At 37.9% G+C, this 20,352-nt stretch overlaps 1 protein-coding gene across 2 annotated transcripts in view; it reads left to right on the forward strand.

The window, feature by feature from the left end:
• The window catches only part of plpp3 (phospholipid phosphatase 3), a 43,502-nt gene extending 31,126 nt beyond the window's left edge, over positions 1-12,376 (forward strand). For both annotated transcript variants that reach the window (XM_048208610.1, XM_048208609.1), the window contains 2 exons: positions 2,762-2,938; positions 10,381-12,376. In XM_048208610.1, coding sequence (XP_048064567.1) covers positions 2,762-2,938; positions 10,381-10,509 — 306 coding nt within the window. In that variant the 3' untranslated portion in view covers positions 10,510-12,376. The remainder of the gene's footprint in view (positions 1-2,761; positions 2,939-10,380) is intronic.
• Positions 12,377-20,352: the final 7,976 nt, after the last annotated feature.

Consider the following 20,352-nt stretch of genomic DNA (forward strand, 5'->3'; position numbering starts at 1 on the left):
AGAAATGAGCACCAAATCAGCATATTAGAATGATTTATGAAGGTATTGGCTGGTATAAATTCAGCTTTGCTATCACAGGAATAAATTACATTATCAATGCATTCAAATAGAAAACAGTTATTTAAAATTATGATCACAGTATTTGTGAAAATATACTGTATTTTTGATCACCTTGGTTCTTTCAAAAATATTGAAAATTCTCATTGACCCCAAACTTTTGAACGATATGTAACCACTGAACACAAATATGTAACCGTGAATTCTTTTCCACCCCTCATGTGTGTAAATGAGCATATGGCAGATGTCATCCAGAGGCCCTGGTTGCCTTGTTTGTGTTGTGGCCACTTTTTCAAGTGAAACGACAATAACATTCCACGCTTTGTGCTGCATTGTGCAACATTTGCTGTTGGAGCGAAAGAGAGCATGAGAATGTCAATGTTGTCTCTAAGGCACTCAATTCTTTAATTTTGGAGAACCAAACTGCTATTTTATCTATTTGTTATGTTCATTTAGATGAAACACCCTGGAAGATGATGAAAAAACCTGGAAGAAATAAATCGAACAATAAACAGAAAATTATGTTCTCAATTTGTCATCTGTGATGTGTGAGAAACACCTTAAAGGATTAGATATTTAAGTCTATTAAGTCTATTATTAGTCATAAACGTACTCCACATGGCTCCGGGGGTTAATAAAGGCCTTAGTTATGCTTTTTTCGTAAGTTGAATTGGGAAGGCGTAGGACGTAGCGTAAGCGTTTTGAACTGCGAGAGGCATTACACTTTCTTCCTAAGTTGAATACGGAAGACTGTCTGGCAGAAGCTAGATATTTTACTATATATCTTGTTAAATATGGATATTTTTCCTACACAAACACATCGATTTGACCCCCCATGAGCCGTTTGGAGTATATTTTTAATCTAGGCACTTTCTTGAGCTTCAAACTCGTTGTCCCCGTTCACTGCCATTATAAAGCTTGGACACATCAGGATATTTATTAATATAACTCTGATTGTGTTCATCAGAAAGAAGAAAGTCTTATACGCCTAGAATGGCTTGAGGGTGCGGAAATCATGGGGTAATTCTCATTTTGATAAAAAGGGAAGAAAAAAACTCAGGGATTACTCATGCAGATGGATGTTCTTCATTTGAACAATTCTAATTTATTGATTCACTTTTGTAATGTTTTTTATTTGCATTCATGTTAGTGAGTCTCTGACAGACACAGGCAGACCTCTGTCTCCGTTAGCCACAGATCTGCGGTTGAAGAACATTCCATTGCATTTAAATGGCCTGATCAAAGACATTATTGACATGCTTGTTTGTAAGTTCTCTGCAGGAACTTTTTTAGGGATAGGAATGCCAAGTGTATGAATGTCTGTGGTTAAAATTGCTCCTTGGTTAGAAATTCACTCATTGCTGCCAACACTGAGGCCAAGCCAGACCAAAATTAACATGAGTATAAATTTATTTGTTTGTCTTTGGCCTCAGATGAACTTTAGCCATATAATCAAGCACACATCTCCATTTCATGTGCAACATCTAGCTCTTCTATTTAACCCAACAGCTCATATACAGTAGCGTGAGAGAGAGAAATGATTGCTGAATCAAGCAAAATGACTGAAAGTTTTCTCTCAGCATATTTCTAAGTACTTCCTGCCTTGGGCCACAATGTAAATTGAAATAATGAGACAGCAGGCCATATGTTGATTCCAGTTGATTTGAGCCACATATAAACACCCACAGATGCTTATCTTTCTACCATCCTTCCGTTCGAGGGGATGTTTTTACGAGATAAGATCAATTGAAATGATTGAAGAGGTCTCTATTTATCTCCAGTCTTACTGCCTACATATTTGGAGCTTGTAATCTTCGGCCTAGTTAAATACACATCACCTTTGGTGTCTGCGAATAACTCCAATCATTTATCAAAAGTGCATTTGCGAAGATGAGCTGTTAGTCTGCTTGTTCAGGCACACCCATCCTAGCATCATCTGAGAACTTCATTCAGTAAGGAAACTCCAACTCCCAAACATCCTCAGGGAGGGATTCCTTCCTTTGTATGCACACAATGCCTTCGAAGTGAGGAGAAAGCTGTTCAGGAAAGCAGACATGACCTTGTACACACCTTTGTTTGGAAGCTCAAAACTCAAGATGGCTATTTGTTTTGTCTAACAGATCGTTTTGGGCCCTCGTCTAAGTGTGTGCAAGTGTGTTTACATGTATTTGTTAATGTCTGTGAGTAAGGGTGTGTTTTGAGATTTCTGTTGTCTGCTGTGGTTTCGATCGTAATGGAAGTTTTCCTTCTCGTGTGATGATGGATGATTAAGGGAGGGTGATGAGTACAGGGTCCTTGACTGACCCAGTTTGAAGGGTTTCAGGACTGATGGGCTGCCGGAGCGTCGTCAACAGTTTGTCCTCCTGACCCCCATCCTCCCCTTGTCTTTGTAACCCTCACTTCATTTGTTTTCTTACCCTAATGTGTCTTCCTGTTCGCAGAAAGCAAACTCTATAAGGGGTCCTTGGATTTAGGTGACTAGAAAAAGAGAGACCACATCCCTAGTTTTTTTTTTTTTTTTTTTCAGTGGAGTTAAACTTCAATTTTTCCTTTTCCCATTCTCAGCTCCACCCCTTGCATACTTTTTCTTCACCTTCCTTTGGTTTTCTCTCATTTCTCTACCTTTTTAGCTATTATGTTATCTAAACACAAGTTCTACAAATGTTGCCATTGTTTAAATTGCTTTCCGTCTCTTTTTCTTTAGTTCTACCTGCAGTCTCGGTTCACGTGGCGAGGAGCCCGTCTCCTGAGGCCCCTCCTCCAGTTCACCTTGCTGATGATGGCCTTCTACACCGGCTTATCACGCGTCTCTGATCACAAGCACCACCCGACTGATGTCTTAGCTGGCTTTGTCCAGGGAGCCCTGGTGGCCTACTGCATAGTGAGTACATCTTTATATTTCATTCATTAGATCCACTTCAGGTTCCAAATAAGGTTTGGTATCTTTAAGGAGACATGAGGCTGTTGTGGAGCCAATCTAGAATTTGTATTTATTGGTTGGAAAGTATAAATATTGGTGGGAAAGTATCTAGAAAAATTTCCTACTTTTATTACATTTGATAACCACTGGCCTTGATCTCTTTGTCATCAAAACATCTGGAATTCTTTTCTAAAATTAGTAAACAAGCACTTTTTACACAGCGTTAACACCAGAAATAATTAAACTTTACTTTCGAAAATGTGCTGGCAATTATCAACCCGCCAAAGTTTGACATCATAGCATGTTTTCCTGTTTACATACTTCACTTTGAAACATAAAAATGTTTTTATTTTATGTCGGTATAGTTTGATAGTTCTTTAGTATGTTTGTAACTCAACTAGAGACAGATTTATCACATAACTTTGTCAAAAGAACCATTAAGAACACACTTCATCTGGTGTCTTTTGAGTGAAGTGAAGACAGAACACCATCCAGAGTTTGAGGTCGGAAGGGGATCTGGAATATCTTGAACTAGACCACAACATTCTCCAGACTCCACCCTCTCTGTTTTTCGCCCCCATCCACAAAATTACTCATCCATCACAGTGAAGCATAATCTTTTTCTTACTAATGCAGAGCATATTGCCTCAATTGCACCATTACCAACTTTCAAATGAAAGGAGAAGGAGGGGGGTTGTGGAAAAAGGAATTTTACACTTCATAATTGTGGCAAATGTCACTTTTGTTTGGTGCCAAACTTTCCCTGCAGTAAGCAAAGCTTTACTTTGCTGGATTTACTGGATTGTGTTTTGGAAAATTGAGTCTGGGGAACTGAACCTACATAGAGAGGAAACCTTTTCTCTACAAGAGAAATAACCATGTTGATTAATTATTTTGAGAAACAGGATGTTATCTGTATCATAAAGGGGACGGCGAAAATATTTGAGACCCATAAGATGGGGTGGGGGTTGGTTGGGCAAGAGACCAAGACCTCTTGCCCTAGATATCACCCCATCTTAATTATTACTACAACTGAAAGAAAAATATCTAAATTGTTAGTGTTGGAATTGAAATATTGAGTTGTGTTTCTCATACATCACAATACAATTCCCAGAATGCCCTAGGAGTGTCTTTCTTCAGTTTAATTGGCTGTGACAGAGCACAGTTTTTATGGTACACAGATGTTGGCCAAACCATCATTCTAATGGTATCATGAACCTCCAACACATTTAATCGTCAGTCTTTGAATTTTCTGAACCTGTGTGGTTCACTTTTCAGTTGGCTCTTGTCTTTATTTATTGGCATTTCAGTTTTTCCAAGAGTAGTTTTAGGCATTCGCCAGGACTTTAATAACTTCATTTAAGAAGAACCTTTTTAGTTAAACAGTCTTGTTTTGCTTGAATAAACCATCAGCTTCTGATGGTCTTGATTGTCTTTGAGCCCTTCAGGTTCAAGGTGTAGGATATAGTCTTTGAAACCTAGAGAAGTTTCTTCCCAATGTGAATAGCAGATAAGTACAAATAAAAGAGAGCAGAAATGAGATCCCTTTCAATACAGATCAAGGCGCCCATGTACTTGGTTTTTAATGAGCCTACATTTGGAATCTGTTCTGCTCCCCATCTGTGAACACTTTAGAGGCCCAATTAGAGTATCTCTAATAACCAAAGCTCAGATGGAGCCTATAGAGGTAAAGCAAGGTACATGTCTTTAGAAGAAACTGACAAATGGTAACATGCCAAAGTTATGTCCCCATACATCACGCATTGGTTTTGCACCGTAGGCTACGTAGGCTACGAACTTCTCACCTAGTAGTCTCTGACAGTCCATGGTTGGGTGGTGAAACATTTCTCCTAAGCTTGGCTGTAGGTGCTGATTACTGCTCAAGGGGGTTGTGTTTAAAGACGTTTAAAGGTTGTAAGTGCTCTGGGTTGGTGTCCAACTGGCTGGCTTCAAAGAAACTGTGGAAAGTTACAGGTCTTGGTTAGTTTTGGCCATATTGCAAAAGCTGATTACAGACTTACCGCATGTTCCATATTAAAGAGGATCAAGTCACATGGTGCTGTTAGACTGTGATGCCCACAGAGAACTGATCACAGAACAGTAATTAATGTCAGTCTGTCGATGTATCATGCAAGGGAAACTCGAAACTTCAATCAGCACAATGCTAACTAGGCCATCAGTTTCGTTCAACATCTTATAAATCCCAGTTCCTTATACTCAGGCCTGGTTTGTATCAGAAATTTTGGCAAGATTAACTACCATTACAATTGCTGAAGTCAGGCAGCCTGGCATACGTTTAAAAGTCTGATACTTAACTAAAAGAACCCTTGAGATTCAGACTTCAGAAACCACTTTTTCCTTCTTTGTCTTTTGGGCTCTTGACTGTGGCCACATCCTCCAGTTCTTCCTGTTGGAGAGTGGCATGAGCTGTTTGTTCATGTCATCAAACACTGCCCGCTTTCTAAGCTGCTGACATGGATGGAGAGAGTGTGAGAGGTTGGCTGCTTGCAGAGGCTCAGTTGCAGAGGTGTTTCCTGCAGGACTAGACAAGGGTGGAAACAGCTGGAGGCCAGCGCTCAAACAGCCTTTTCCTCTTCCCACTCTTTCTCTATATACACAGCACCCTTCGAGTTCTCACATCACAACAGTTCATGGCCAACAGTATCCCACCGTTCCTCAAGAGCACAGAGGGTCATCTTCAATATTCCGGACTCCCAAGTCCTCCTGCGATAACAGTCCATAGCTAAGTGCTTCTGGTTTGGCTTGGGTGGCATGATGGTTGTCCCGATATCCTATCACTCTCTCCCTTATGTCAGGCCTGAGCTTGACTACTACTTTTCTTTTTTTTTCCATTGGCCACCACAGCACTCTCGTAGCCATGGTAATGGAGGCCATCTCAAATCGAAAATAGTGTGGTTGTGTGTAGAAAGAAAGGAAATTTTAACAGTGTTATTAAACTTTACTAATGTTATGCCGGAGAGCGAGCAGCCAAAACACAACTTGGTCTCCTCAATTATTATGCAGATGTGGCTCAGTGCCTGAAACTACAATTTAAGACACATGCATAACATAAGCAACACACTCTCACACATAATCATGTGTGTTTGGCACTTTTAGGATCAGGCACACCCAAACCAATGGAAGACCACACACAAGTGTACACACCCAAGACATCTATGAACCTGTTTAATTCCATAAAGCCATCAGCAGAAGTTCAGTGAGGTTCATTTGAAACTAGTTTGGATAGAGTTGGTGAGTCCTCGCAGCTCTTGGATCCAAAATAATTGTTTACATTATGTTGATCTTCACTCTGTGGCAATTGTTGGATGGTGACAAATTGTTTGGTGTCATTTCCTGTCTGATTAAGAGAATGTCTGTTAGAGTGCCGGGGTGGAGCAGTTTGCCATGTAGATGATGTCAAACCACTTTAATACGATATAATACAGAGATGGAGACTAAAATAGTACATTAGGCTACTTGACGCCCTAGTGTTTTCACACATGTTAAAATTTAAAGAGAATGTGTCATAGAAAACACGATTTTGATCTTGTTGGATTTTTGTCAAAAAAGACAAAGCACTCTTCCCAGTCCAAAAATGGGTGTGCCATCACATCCGTGAGCTCTTTAACATATTGCCAATCATAACAAGAGTCATTACGTATATAGTAGATGTCTTAAAGGTATACAAACAAAAACACAATCACTTTTTTAAGTCTTGCATATCGATTTGACAGCACTACTTGCTTATATCACTCCTGAGATTTATTAATGTAAATTAATGGTTTTTGGATCAAGAAAAAAATAGAATCAATTGCATGTACATTTAGACTAATGCAATAGTAAGAAGAATGTGCACAGAAGTGTATAATATGCTGCAGTAACAGACCCTTAAGATGCGTATTAATTCTTCCTTTATATGCAGTTATTGGTACCACAATAAAGTCAACACACATACACAGGCTTAGATAAACACGCAAAACAGCTTCCTGGTGCTGACTGAGCATTTGAACACAATGGAAGAACACTTTCAGACAGAGGGCCGTGACACAGGAAGCACTCACCCCGTGACACAGGTTCATTGGCTGCCTGTGATTACAGGTCAGAGCTTGCAGTGCATCAAGCAGACTGTTGTGAGAGACGACTCTTGAGTCATGTTGGACAGTACCGCTGAATGCCATGCTGATGGCAAATGTGATAACATAATTACATACAATCTAATTTGGAGAGAATACAATCTAATCGGCAGAAGCCTTGTGTCAGCCCTGTGTAACAGTTTTTAAATAGTTTTAGAGAATTTCGAGAAATATAACAACATTTAAAAAAAAAACACACACACATTCTAATTGCTACAATTTTTAATTTGATAAAATTTTCAGGTATTAAAGGTTTGCTAATTGGTTTCTGTATATTTTACAACTTTGTATATGTCATTAAGTGATGTAAGGTTAGGATACCAATCTACTTGAGCTGTTTTCTTTTTACCTTAAAATGTACTGATAACCAATATGATAATACAGATGTTAAAAGAGAAAGCCAAATGATGATTGGTTTAATCAGAAACTCAAAATATTGTTATCTGAACCAAATTAATTATTACCAAATTAAGTTTATTTGACAAAAGAAGAAATGTTGTGATAAATCATGAAAATGATTTTTCTGTTTTTTTTTTTTTTTTCTGTAAATTACATTTTAGTGCATAAATTTTGCATTATATATACAAATATGCACTTGCCTTTGAAAAGCCATATATTAGCCATACTTCTTCTTGTATTGAAATCCTTCCTAATTGCAAAAAAGCAGAGGTTCTAGATCCAGTTTCCTGATGTCATTCCAGTGCGGTGTAAAGGTCACTCTGGAAATGTCATGATCTTTCTGGCATGCTTTCATTCATATGGGCCTAAGACGCTCACAGGAGGCCCTATAGGATGAACTCATCCGCCGTAACCTTTGGATAAAGCTCTCTTTGTATGTGATCATAGCGTCTTTCACTGAGAGGATATGCAAGAAACAGCTGCTGGAAAGATGATTCCAGAACTCTGATGGGCTCTCTGAGGCTTGCTGTTCACTTTCTATCTCTTTCCACACACACACTTAACCTGTTGATAGTCACAGCATATTTCTCAGGCCTGTCACTCATATAACCAAATAGGAAATCCTTTTTTTTTTTTTTTTTTACTCTGTGTGCAAGTCTATGTGTGCTTTTTTTTTTTTTTTTTTACCCCTTGGCATCGCCCAAGGGCAGTGCGCCTCTGCGGCTGACGGCAGCGCCTGAAACGTGTCAGGACAATTTAGCTGTTAGCTACCCCAAACACTGACCTCTTTTCCTGTCACACACTGGCCCCATACTCTTCACACACTCATAAATAGCGTGTGTTTACGCATTGGCAGGCTTTCTGGAATCGGTGATTCCATGCTGCTGCCGTCCAGCTCAGCTGTTCTGCATGCTTCAGTAACATTCATGGTGTGTAGACGGCTAGATATCCCGTAGGCCTCTCCTATGCCTACATTACCGTGAAAGCATCCCGTCTTTGGCATGAAAGGCCCGTGACTCAGACTTGTATATTTTCAGCTCTTTGTAAATCCATTGGGTGCAAGCCTTGTCTAATGCCAAGGGCACACTTCCGTTCTTCCCCTCCCCGGTTTCCTGTTTTGCCAGTGATGTCATTAGGAAGTAAAGAGAAGGTTGTCGGGCATCTCTCCTTGACAACAAAGTTCTTCCCACGCCAAGTGAGACCATTAATACTGACTTCACTTCCCACTCCCTCACAGTCGAAGACTGAAACAAAAGAACTGAGGGGTTTCCTCTTTATCTTTACTACTGACTCAAGGCGTTGACCGCTCTTATCAGTGTGTGACTTCATACACATCCGTGTGTCACAGGCGATGAATTGCCAGCCTTTATATCATCTGACATTTCAAAAGCCATAATGCTCATTTGTGGCCAGTGGAACACGCAACAATGCTTCCAAAATATGCGCCTGAATAGGGGTAACTGTGAAGTTTAATGCCGCTATATTGCAATTACTCATGCCCTATTTTAAGACTGTTGCTAAGGATATCATCGATTTCCTTTTTCTAATTAAACCAGCCAAAAAAAAAAAAAAAACACTCACACACACACACACACACACACACACATTGTGTGCCCTTAAGAACTAAAATTATACTGCCTTTTTTTTTTAATTCCAATTAAATTCTTGAACTTTAATAGAGTTTTGTAGCGAGAGGTCTACAATTGCAATTAGAAATTGATTTAAATAAAGCAAAAAAAAAAAAAAATGAAATTCAAAGGAGTGTGTAATTTAAAAAAAGCCTTGTTTTAAAGTGTAAAAATGTTTAAAAAGTTTAAATGTCTTTAAATGTTCTTAATGTGTTTAATACAACTATATAAATATACGTAGAAAAGTTATTTTTAAATTCTAATATTTCACAATATTACTTTTTTTTACTGTATTTCGATCTAATAAATGCAATAAACACAGCCTTGATGAGTATAACGGTATTTCAAAAACATTTTTAAAAAATGGGGTCTTACCGACCCCAAACTTGTGAACCATAGTAATATAAATATTATTTCTTAATCAAACTTGGTAAATGCTATTTTATAGACAAGAATAGAAAAAAGATCCCCAGTTTCCTCAAATTCACACTCATGAATTTAAAGGGACCTATTATGCCCCTTTTTACAAGATGTAAAATAAGTCTCTGTGTATGTGAAGTTTCAGCTCAAATACCCCACAGATCATATGTTTTATAGCATGTTAAAATTGCTACTTTTTGGAGGTGAGCAAAATGTGTCGTTTTTGTGTGTGTCCCTTTAAATGCAAACGAGCTGGTGCTCCCGGCCTGCTTTCAAAAAGAGGGTGGAGCTTCAAGAGCGCATGCTCCGGCATACCAGCAACAACAAAACAGGTCAATCTCACGCACTGAAAATGTCAGAAACTTGTGTTCAACCTTATATGTTTCAAAATCAACCTTTGTGAAATCCAGTGTTGAAAAGACCCTCGTTTGTGAAGCAGTCCGGCGCAAAATGATCGGCACAAACGTATTACTTTACCGATTTCCTTCGTAAATGAAATTTATCTGAATCAGCTAGTTTTGAAGAGACTGCTGTTGATTTATAGCAATTACGAAAAGAAAATGTGAGCGTACATTATTTTTACCATTATAGGCTGGTGGTTCTCACACACTGCGGACACACATCTCTGTTCAAACACCTTATAAGAGTGAATTTTGCATAATAGGTCCCCTTTAAAAGGAGCCGATTCTCCAATAATACCCTTTTTGGTGTATTACAATCATATTCTGTGGATAACGTGACTTGATTTGCATTCGTAGTTTTCTGGAAATAGTTTGTTTCTCAAATAAATGGTCTAACTCTCTTTTTCTTTCTCTTCTTCTAGGCCTTTTATGTATCGGACCTCTTCAAACCCAAAGCCAAGGCTGCCACTCCACCTCCCTCGCCAATCAAGAAAGAGCTCCTCCCCTCTTCTGACATCATAGAGAGGAACAACCATCACAACATGGTGTAGGAGGGGGGAACGGGAGGATCCGTCTGAAGTCTCCCCATCCCTCACCCCCTCCCCCATCCCATGAAGAAACCAGAACAGCCACCTGTGACAGAGGAGCTACGGCCTAGCTGACACCTCCTCTCTCTCATCTGACAGTAGAATGTAGGGACAGGACAGAGACAATCCTATTGACTCTTATTATGAATTTATAAAGACCTCACTATCCTAGAGCCCAATCCGAAAGGCAAAACGGACACGAAGCTAACGAAAAAGTGATTTCTCCCTCAAAATATTGCGCGATTTGTTGCGGAGAATGAATTCAGCTCGGGCAAACCGGCCCATCGACGAAAGTAATACACAGAAATGCGTAAATGAATGACAACGAAAGGAAGGAGAGAGTGAATGTGAGGCTGGTCACGTGACCAGCGCTTCTCTCTTTCCGACCGTCTCTTTCTATTGTCTCTGTGGCCTTTCAGTAACCGCATAGGACAACAAATTCCTTATGAATAGGAATGATTAGTTTTACCTGCGATGTAATTAGCACAGATATATTAACAATATAAAGAAGAATAACTTATAGCACTATATCCAAGTTCGTTGTTAAATGTCACCACTCGCTATCTGAGAAGTGTAGCTTTGAGAAGCTTGATGAAGGTCCGTACACGAGATCAACACCCATCAAAGCTGATCTTCGCTACCCGAACAGTGGCCTAACTGCATTTTAACGGGTTTTAAATGGTGGGTGGGTGGGTACGGGACTTTTTTTTAGATAAAGACTGATTTCAAATAGATTTTTATTTTAGTAAATGATTTCACGATGCCCGAACTCTGGGGGCGTGGCTGAGCCGTGCCGCCTCGCTGTCTTCTGATTGGTCAGAGCTAACGCAGGGGGCGGGGTTAGACGTTGGGGAGGATGGCGTAGAGGTGTGTCTCGCCACCACGGTCTTTGGGATTGATTCCCACCGACTGCACTGGCACATTTTTTTATTTTTATTTTTTTTTTTTTATTATTTTTGGAACTGGGAACGAGCCTCTTCCGCTGGCTGGTTTGATCTCTTTCCCTTCCAACTGCATAATCACTCAACTCTAGTTGTGTGTTTTTACCCATAATGCCACCTGTGCCCTCTGCCTGTCCTGGCAAGAGTCAAACTGCCCCAAACCCCGACGGGGTTAAGGGGATGTGGGGTCCCTCAGCAGGACGCTCCGTCTCACGTTTGCGTGTTTATATGTGTCGCATATGTTTCCGCAGCCAGTCCTGGTGCAGTTGGCCGTTGCCATGTGAAGAAACTTAAGAAAACTGTGGACTTTTTTTTTTCTTTTCTAAATGCCTTTTCTTAGCCTTGATGATCCTATCGTGATGATGTCTACTGTCCCCACTAACAGCTGTACAGTACTGCCTGACTTTTACAGAGAACACATCCATACAACACAACTCAAGCTCCAAATGTGTTGCACATCCCTCCCATTGTATAGTCCGTCCTATCATTTCAACAAACCGTTTTATTTCTTTCTCAGAAATATATAAATAATGTATAGATCACTAAAATTAACTATGTAAGATATTATTTCTGAACGTGTTTAGATATATCCACTATGAATTTAAAAAGCAATGTGTCATGACCTGTGTTATTTACAAAGTGCTGCTTTTATGAGCATTGATTGACAGATTTTTGTATTTAGGTAACTAAAATATTGTAGATTTGTGATAGTACGTTTTTAATAAGCGTTGAATAAAACACATACAATTGTATCAAATTCACTATTAGTATTTTTGTATTGTCTCATTTTGTACAAAAGAAATAATAGCAAAATGTTTTTTGTTTTTTTTTCTGCTAAATGTACTTAGCTCTAATACATGTGCTTTTAAATAAAAGCTCGTTATAAACAACAAAAAAGTGTTTGGTTTCTCATTGCGTGAAATTGAAATTGTCCTAGTGCTCGATGAGTTAAGTATAAAAGTTTGTTTCCGCCATGGAATGAAACAATTTAAAAGATAATTGCGACTTTTTATTTCACAATTCTGACCTTTTTTTTCCTCAGAATTGTGAGATTTTTTTTTTTTTTATCACAATTGTGAGAAAAAAGAATTGAGATAAGTCAGAATTGCGAGAAAAAAGTACAAATTGTGAGAAATAAATTTGCAATTGTGAAGAAAAAAGAATTGTGAGAGAAAAAGTCAGAATTGTGAGATATAAACTCAATTAATTTTCACAGTTCTGACTTTTTTCTCACAATTGCGAATTTATTTCTCAATTCTGACTTTTTATCTCACAATTCTGACTTGTCTCACAGTTGCGAGTTTATATCTCGCAAATTCTGACTTTATAACTTGCAATTGCAAGTTTACATCATGCAATTCTGAGAAAAAAGTGAGAATCGAGAACTTGCAACTACGGGAAAAGTCACAATTACCTTTTTTACTTTTTATTCAGTGGCAGAAACAAACTTCTATAGTAAACAACATTAAAATTTCAAACAGAACATTTTTATGTGGCATTATGTTACTTAAGTGATTTCTATTTTAATGTTTTAAAAAGCTGAATTTTCAGAATCAGTACTCCAGTCATCAGTGTCACATGATCCTTCAGACATCATTGTAATATGCTGATTTAATGCTAAAGAAACATTTCTTATAATCAAAGCACAGTTGTGCTACTATTTGGTACTTTTTTCAGGATATAAAGTTCAAAAGAAAATTTTTGGAGCAATGTAAAGTCATTTTTGATCAATGTATGCATCATTGCTGAGCCCAAACTTGTGTGTTTGGTGTCTTAACGGGTGTTTGGTATTATTCTCGGGTACAGTGTGTTACCGCCAATGTGAAATTGTCCTAGTGTTCGATGAGTAAACCACATTCGTTTAAAAGAGAACATTTTTATGTGGCATATTACGTGTGTTACTTAAGTACCCATCATAAAAAGTTCGAAAAAGAAGCTAAATGAATTGTCTTGGAATTAAATAATAAGATTTTAGTGCCCTCAGCATGTTTCAATCAGGGCTGGGCGTTCTTGTTTTCCTAGGACTAAGACTGTGACTTCATATTTGGCTGTATGTTGAGGTGCCATGATCATAACGTTAGGCTCCCTGACGGTGGCACGCTGTCATATTCTCCAGCGTTATGCAGTATGTTCACCGTATAGCCTGAAACATCTCTACAAATTACTCTAATATGCAACTAACCAATCAAATTGAACAGTTTAATAAGGGAAAATGAATGCCGCCAAAGGCTGGTGCGTTGAACAGTGGGCACGTTACATCAGTGGGTTGGGTTCGGGCCAGGCTTTTGAGGTCTTCGCTGATGGATTGAGGCGATGGCATTGAGAGCAGTCCTGGTTCTGTGGTCATGTTTGGCTGAGGGAAGGAAGCCGGGGAGGCCTGTAGGCAGGACTGATGCCAGTACTGAAGAACACGAGCAAAGTTGTTTTACTCCTACCGCCGTGAGCCTCAGCACAGGCTGGGTTTTTTTTAAGTCGCAAAGGCTGGGCTATTTCACTGGTTTTGCACTGACATCTACATTAAGCCACCAAAACTAGTCCTGCCTCTTAAATGGGCCATCAGGTTGCAACTTTTCACCTAGATTAACCTCAATATAAGGCAGATGCTGACTGCATCAACTGCCATAATAACTTAAACCAGTAAATTTAATGAAGAGCTCATTTAAACATGATTTCTGACAGATAAATAAATAAGGGTGAATGCAGGTAATATGGGACACTTTTTTGTAGTTTATGTATTTATGTTTTTCTATTTCCTCTGTATTGTGTAGTGTAGACCTTTAGCTATGTAAACTGGTATTGTGTGAGTGGTTAAGTCATTTGGCATCATATTTTAAATCAACTCCAGTGACAAATAATCAGACATAGTCCCATTTTATCTGTATTCACCCTAATACCATATAAAGGTGATATTCAGTAATATTTATGAGTATTAATGGAATGTTACGGTATTATGTAAATAAAAAGAAGGTTTGTATTTTTCCAATGTTATATTTGTCCCATGCTACCTTCTCTACTGCCCTGCACCAAGTGAATGGGGATTTTCAAACTGACATCAGTCTGTTATTTTCAACCTGAAATAAAACACCCTCAACATTCACGCTTAGAAAAACGCCTATACATATGTAATAAAACCAGCCTCAATGCTGAGCAGATAAACTCCCGAATTACATCTGCTGTCACTGCTTGAGTTTAATGACTTTATTGGTTTGTGCAGGGAGGTTTATGAGACCCTCAACATACAGTACGGCCTCATTACACATTACTCCAGGTACAAGAAGAGCACTGTAACCAGTGGAGGAGCTGTCCAGCCAGAAGCTGCTGTGGTAAGGATGAGAATCAGGCCGTATCGAGGGCAGACCCAGCAGGAAGGACGTCTAGAGGCTCTGAGGGTCTTTTCACTCTACGGCCCACCGTGAGGAGGGGCGACAGGGCTGGGCTCCGCTCTCCACTTCCTTTAGGGAAATGGAGCACATTCCTGATCCAACCTAGAAATGCACAGGAATAATCACAAAGAGGAAAGAGAGAGAGAAAAAGGGAGGTGGGAGTCATCTGCACAACCAATCAAAGCTGAATGCAAAGGTCAAAGGTGATGGTATACAGTAACTATAACATTCAAATAAAATGGGCGTTTAAACTGAAACCTGGAATTGCAGAACAGCATGGCACAAGAAGATCACTAATATACCTACCTAACAGGAAGTCAGTGAAGGGATGCTAAAATAGGATGAGATATGGTTCCTCTTTTTAGTCCCAGTCAAAAGTCTCATGGCTGCATTTTGAACATCTTGCAATCATGATAATGAAGACTGAGGGACACCAGAATAAAGAGTTATAATAATCCAATCGTGATGTTACAAGTGCATGAATAACAACTTCTAAATCTTTACTTGAAAGAAGATGCTTCAACTTTGCAATATGTCTCAAATAAAAAAAGCTTCCTCTAATAACAGCACTGATTTGTTTATCAAAAAAAAAAAAAAAGTGAAGAGTCAAAGATCACTCCAAGGTTTTTGATTTGTTTGCATACACTGGTTGAGAGATGTCCTAACTGGGCTTCCAGAGCAGAGGAGGAATTTACAGGACAACCTAGAGTCAAAACCTGTTTTATCCTCATTTAGCTGCAGAAAATTAAAGGCGCCGTAGAACGTGTTTTCAAAAGATGTAATATAAGTCTAAGGTGTCCCCTGATTGTGTCTGTGAAGTTTCAGCTCAAAATACCCCATAGATTTTTTTTATTCATTTTTTTAACTGCCTATTTTGGGGCATCATTAACTATGCGCCGATTCAGACTGCGGCCCCTTTAAATTCTCGTGCTCCACGCCCCCAGAGCTCGCGACTGCCTTAAACAGCATAAACAAAGTTCACACAGCTAATATAACCCTCAAAATGGATCTTTACAAAGTGTTCGTCATGCAGCATGTCTAATCGCATAAGTATGGTATTTATTTGGATGTTTACATTTGATTCTGAATGAGTTTGATAGAGCTCCGTGGCTAAAGCTAACATTACACACTGTTGGAGAGATTCATAAAGAATGAAGTTGTGTTTATGAATTATACAGACTGCAAGTGTTTAAAAAATGAAAACAACAGTCTTGTCTCCGTGAATACAGTAAGAAATGATGGTAACTTTAACCACATTTAACAGTACATTAGCAACATGCTAACGAAACATTTATAAAGACAACTTACAAATATCACTAAGAATATGATATCATGGATCATGTCAGTTATTATTGCTCCATCTGCCATTTTTCGCTGTTGTTCTTGCTTGCTTACCTAGTCTGATGATTCAGCTGTGCACAGATCCAGACGTTAATACTGGCTGCCCTTGTGTAATGCCTTGAACATGGGCTGGCATATGCAAATATTGGGGGCGTACATATTAATGATCCCGACTGCTACGTAACAGTCGGTGTTATGTTGAGATTCGCCTGTTCTTCGGAGGTCTTTTAAACAAATGAGATTTACACAAGAAGGAGGAAACAATGGTGTTTGAGACTCACTGTATGTCATTTCCATGTACTGAACTCTTGTTATTCAACTATGCCAAGGAAAATTCAATTTTTAATTCTAGGGCACCTTTAATTGTCATCCACCTCTTGATGTCAGTTACACATTTCAATAACACACTGAATGAAACATTGGTGTCAAGCCTTACTAGAAGGTTAAACTGAGAATCGTTCACATAACAGTGATATGAAATGTTGGCCAAAGGAAGCATAAAAAGGGAAAACGATAAAGGTCCCAAAATGGATCCCTGGGGCACACCACACAAGACAGGCACAGATGATAAGGAAAAAATTCCTCAATTTACAGAAAAAGTCCCATTCTCAAAGTAAGAAGCAAACCACTGTAATACAGTGCTTTGGATACCTACCATTCATTCTAGTCATTCAAAAAAAATGTTATGGTCAATGGTATCAAATGCCGCACTCAGGTCCAACAAAACCAGCACAACACAAGAGCCTGAATCCATAATAGTATTATTATTATATGTACTATTTATTTTTGATTGTGTGTGTGTTTCATGATTGTTGTACTGTTTAAATTAACCTGAAAAATCTATAACAGGCAATTTAATGGCAGGTTCCATTGTGTCAACTTACCCCATAGTGTCAATGTGTGTTCAATGAACTTGCAGCTTTTTTTTTTTTTTTTTTTTTTTTTTTCCTGGCCAGAATTGATGAAAATGTGGTAACACTTTACTTAAAGCCCCTATGTATAATGCATTATAAAGGTATTTATAATGCACGTTAGAATACATTATATCTTGTCATGAACAATTGTAACCAGTTAAAATGGATTATAATATTTGCAGAATCTGAAATTGGTTGTTTGTCATTTGTTTTAATGCATTATGCATTCTAAAAGTGTGTTAATTTTAATGTATTATAACTGTGGTTACAATTATTCATCAGATCATACAATGCATTGTAACTTACATTACAAGGCAATAAAAATACTTATTTATAATGCATTATACATAATGGTTTTAAGTAACGTGTTACCAAAAAAGTTCTATTAATTAATTATTTTTTTCTAGCCATGATTGTAAGATTTGTGTCTCTGCTAGCAAACTTTCAAAATAAACATATAACCTGAAAAACATTCACTGGAGTAAAATGTGTGACAACAAGCCCCAGTCTTCCAAAAAAAAAGATGAAAGGGTTATTTATGGTGAGAGAAATGAGTTACTGGTGTTTGACGCAGAACACAATTTTCATGGTAAATCCATTATGAATAGTAGCAACATTTCCAGACACTAATCCACACACAGAAGCATTTATGGTTATTTTTTCCCCCCTCTTCTTATGAGGGCACATGTGTAGGTGGGTCTCACAGGAATTAATCAAACTCTGATTTCTAAGGGATTATCCTGCAGCTCAATTGAATTTTGTCAGATTTACAGTATTAAAACAATATCACAGAATTTCCGGTTGGCTTCAAACATAATAAGAAAGCAATCCAAAGAACATCCTCTTAATTGTCAAAGACAGGATTGGCCCACTTTAGGCTGCTCTCATTTTTGTCATACAGAGATTGAGTCATATTAGGAATTTTGCTGGGAAATTTTGCATATCTATCAGATTTACTTTTAAAATAAACATCTGCAGATAATGAGGATCATGTTGCTCATTTACTGTACGTGACGAGAGTTATTTTGTAATTAAAGTTAGCATGTTTTGTTTTGATTTCATTAAATTTGGTTTATACGGTTTATCATTAGACCTGAAAACGCCCATGATGTTTTTCTTTCCTTTTCTGACTAGTGTAAACATAGCCTGTTTGAACTAGGCAAGAAGAAACTAGGGAATATGTCATATGTAATGGTTCATATCTTCAAAAAGGTATCAGGTTTGGTTGCGTTTTTCACTTGTCGTTGCAGAAGTCATTCACACTTCTGCTTTTCCGTTGTTTTTTTATGTTTTTTAATGAGACGCTCAAGTCTCAAGTTGCTGAAAAACTTTGCGTATGTATTAGTATTTTTATATGTAGGCCTAATTAAATGTAGAATATGTTTAAATCCGGTTGAATCCAAATGTTTTGAATCGGACAGGGTCATCAATGAGTTCAGTTTAGCTTTGTGTTTCACTACTCAAGTGCATCATGCAACAGCATGGTTCTGTGCAACTCAATTGCTGTATTTGAAAACATCCTGTTATCATGCAGTCCGTAAGTAAAACCTTGTTTTGATTTGTGGAGCCGATTTCCCAAACATTACTCAAACTTGCCATACAACATCTGCAATGAAGGGTGATCGTTGTGCAAAAGCAGATACTGGAGGTCTTAATGGAGTCTGAATAAATGAAACAGCTGGGATAATTGGAGCATTTTTTCTTTGTTTTTTGCTCATTTATTCAGACAAAATTTAGTGTAAAGTTTTGAAATTCGACATTAGCTATCAACACCCAGGTTAATTCAGTTTATAACTTAATTGAGAAAGACACAAAGATTAAATTAATTCAGCACTCATGAAAGAGCATAAACAGCATAAAACAGCATAAAAATCAGCAATATTGTGAAATATTACAGAATTTAAAAAACAATTTTCTATTTGAATACACTTTAAAATGTAATTATTCCTGTGATCAAATCTGAATTTTCAGCATCATTACTCCAGTCTTCAGTGTCACATGATCCTTGAGAAATCATTAGTGCTGGTTTACTGCTCAAGAAACATTTCTTATTATTATCAATGTTAAAAAAAACAGTTGTATAAAAAGGGTTAGTTCAGCCAAAAAATGAAAATTCTGTCATTAATTACTCACCCTCATGTCGTTCCACACCCGTAATACCTTTGTTCATCTTCGGAACACAAATTAAGATATTTTTGATGAAATCTGATGCTCAGCGAGTTGATTTACACTTTCAATGCCCAGAAAGCTACTAAAGACATATTTAAAACAGTCCATGTGACTACAGTGGTTCAACCTTAATGTTATGAAGGGACGAGAATACTTTTTGTGCGCCAAAAAAGCAAAATAACGACTTCATTCAACAATATCTAATGATGGGCAATTTCAAAACACTGCTTCATAAAGCTTTGAAGCTTTACAAATTTTTTGTTTCGAATCAGTGGTTTGGAGCGTGAAAGTCACATGATTTCAGTAAACAATGCTTCGTTGCGTCATAAGTGTTTCGACATTTCAATGGTTTGTGTGACTTTGGCAGTTTGATTGACACTCCGAATCACTGATTCGAAACAAAAGCTTCGAAGCTTCATGAAGCAGTGTTTTGAAATCGCCCATTACTAGATATTGTTAAATAAAGTCGTTTTTTTTTTGGCGCACAAAAAGTATTCTCATCGCTTCATAACATTAAGGTTGAACCACTGTAGTCACATGAACTGTTTTAAATATGTGTTTAGTAGCTTTCTGGGCATCTGAAAGTGTTAATGATCTTGCTGGCAATGCAGGCCTCACTGAGCCATCAGATTTGATCAAAAATATCTTAATTTGTGTTCTGAAGATGAACAAAGGTCTTATGGGTGTGGAACAACATGAGGGGGAGTAATTAATGACAGAATTTTCATTTTTGGGTGAACTAACCCTTTAATATTTTTTTGTTTGTCAGGATTTTTTAATGAATAGAAAGCATGTTTTTGAAAAAGAGACATTTCAATTGTGCATTCAACAATGAATACTGTTGATTGGGACATTTTAATTGGTTCATTGATCAGGAAAACACATTAAATAGCTGTTTTTAAAACATTGTCATTGCTGAATCAACATGATAGAATAAGCAAAGTATAACTCCGGTTTACGGTACGACTTCAGTTCGGTGACAGTCATCGATCGACTGGCTTTTAGTGGTCTCGCTGTTTACGGCACACCATTAGAGATGACAAGATTGACTATAACTCT

This window comes from Megalobrama amblycephala, linkage group LG11 (assembly GCF_018812025.1).
Source record: "Megalobrama amblycephala isolate DHTTF-2021 linkage group LG11, ASM1881202v1, whole genome shotgun sequence".
In the NCBI taxonomy this organism is placed as follows: Eukaryota; Metazoa; Chordata; class Actinopteri; order Cypriniformes; family Xenocyprididae; genus Megalobrama; species Megalobrama amblycephala.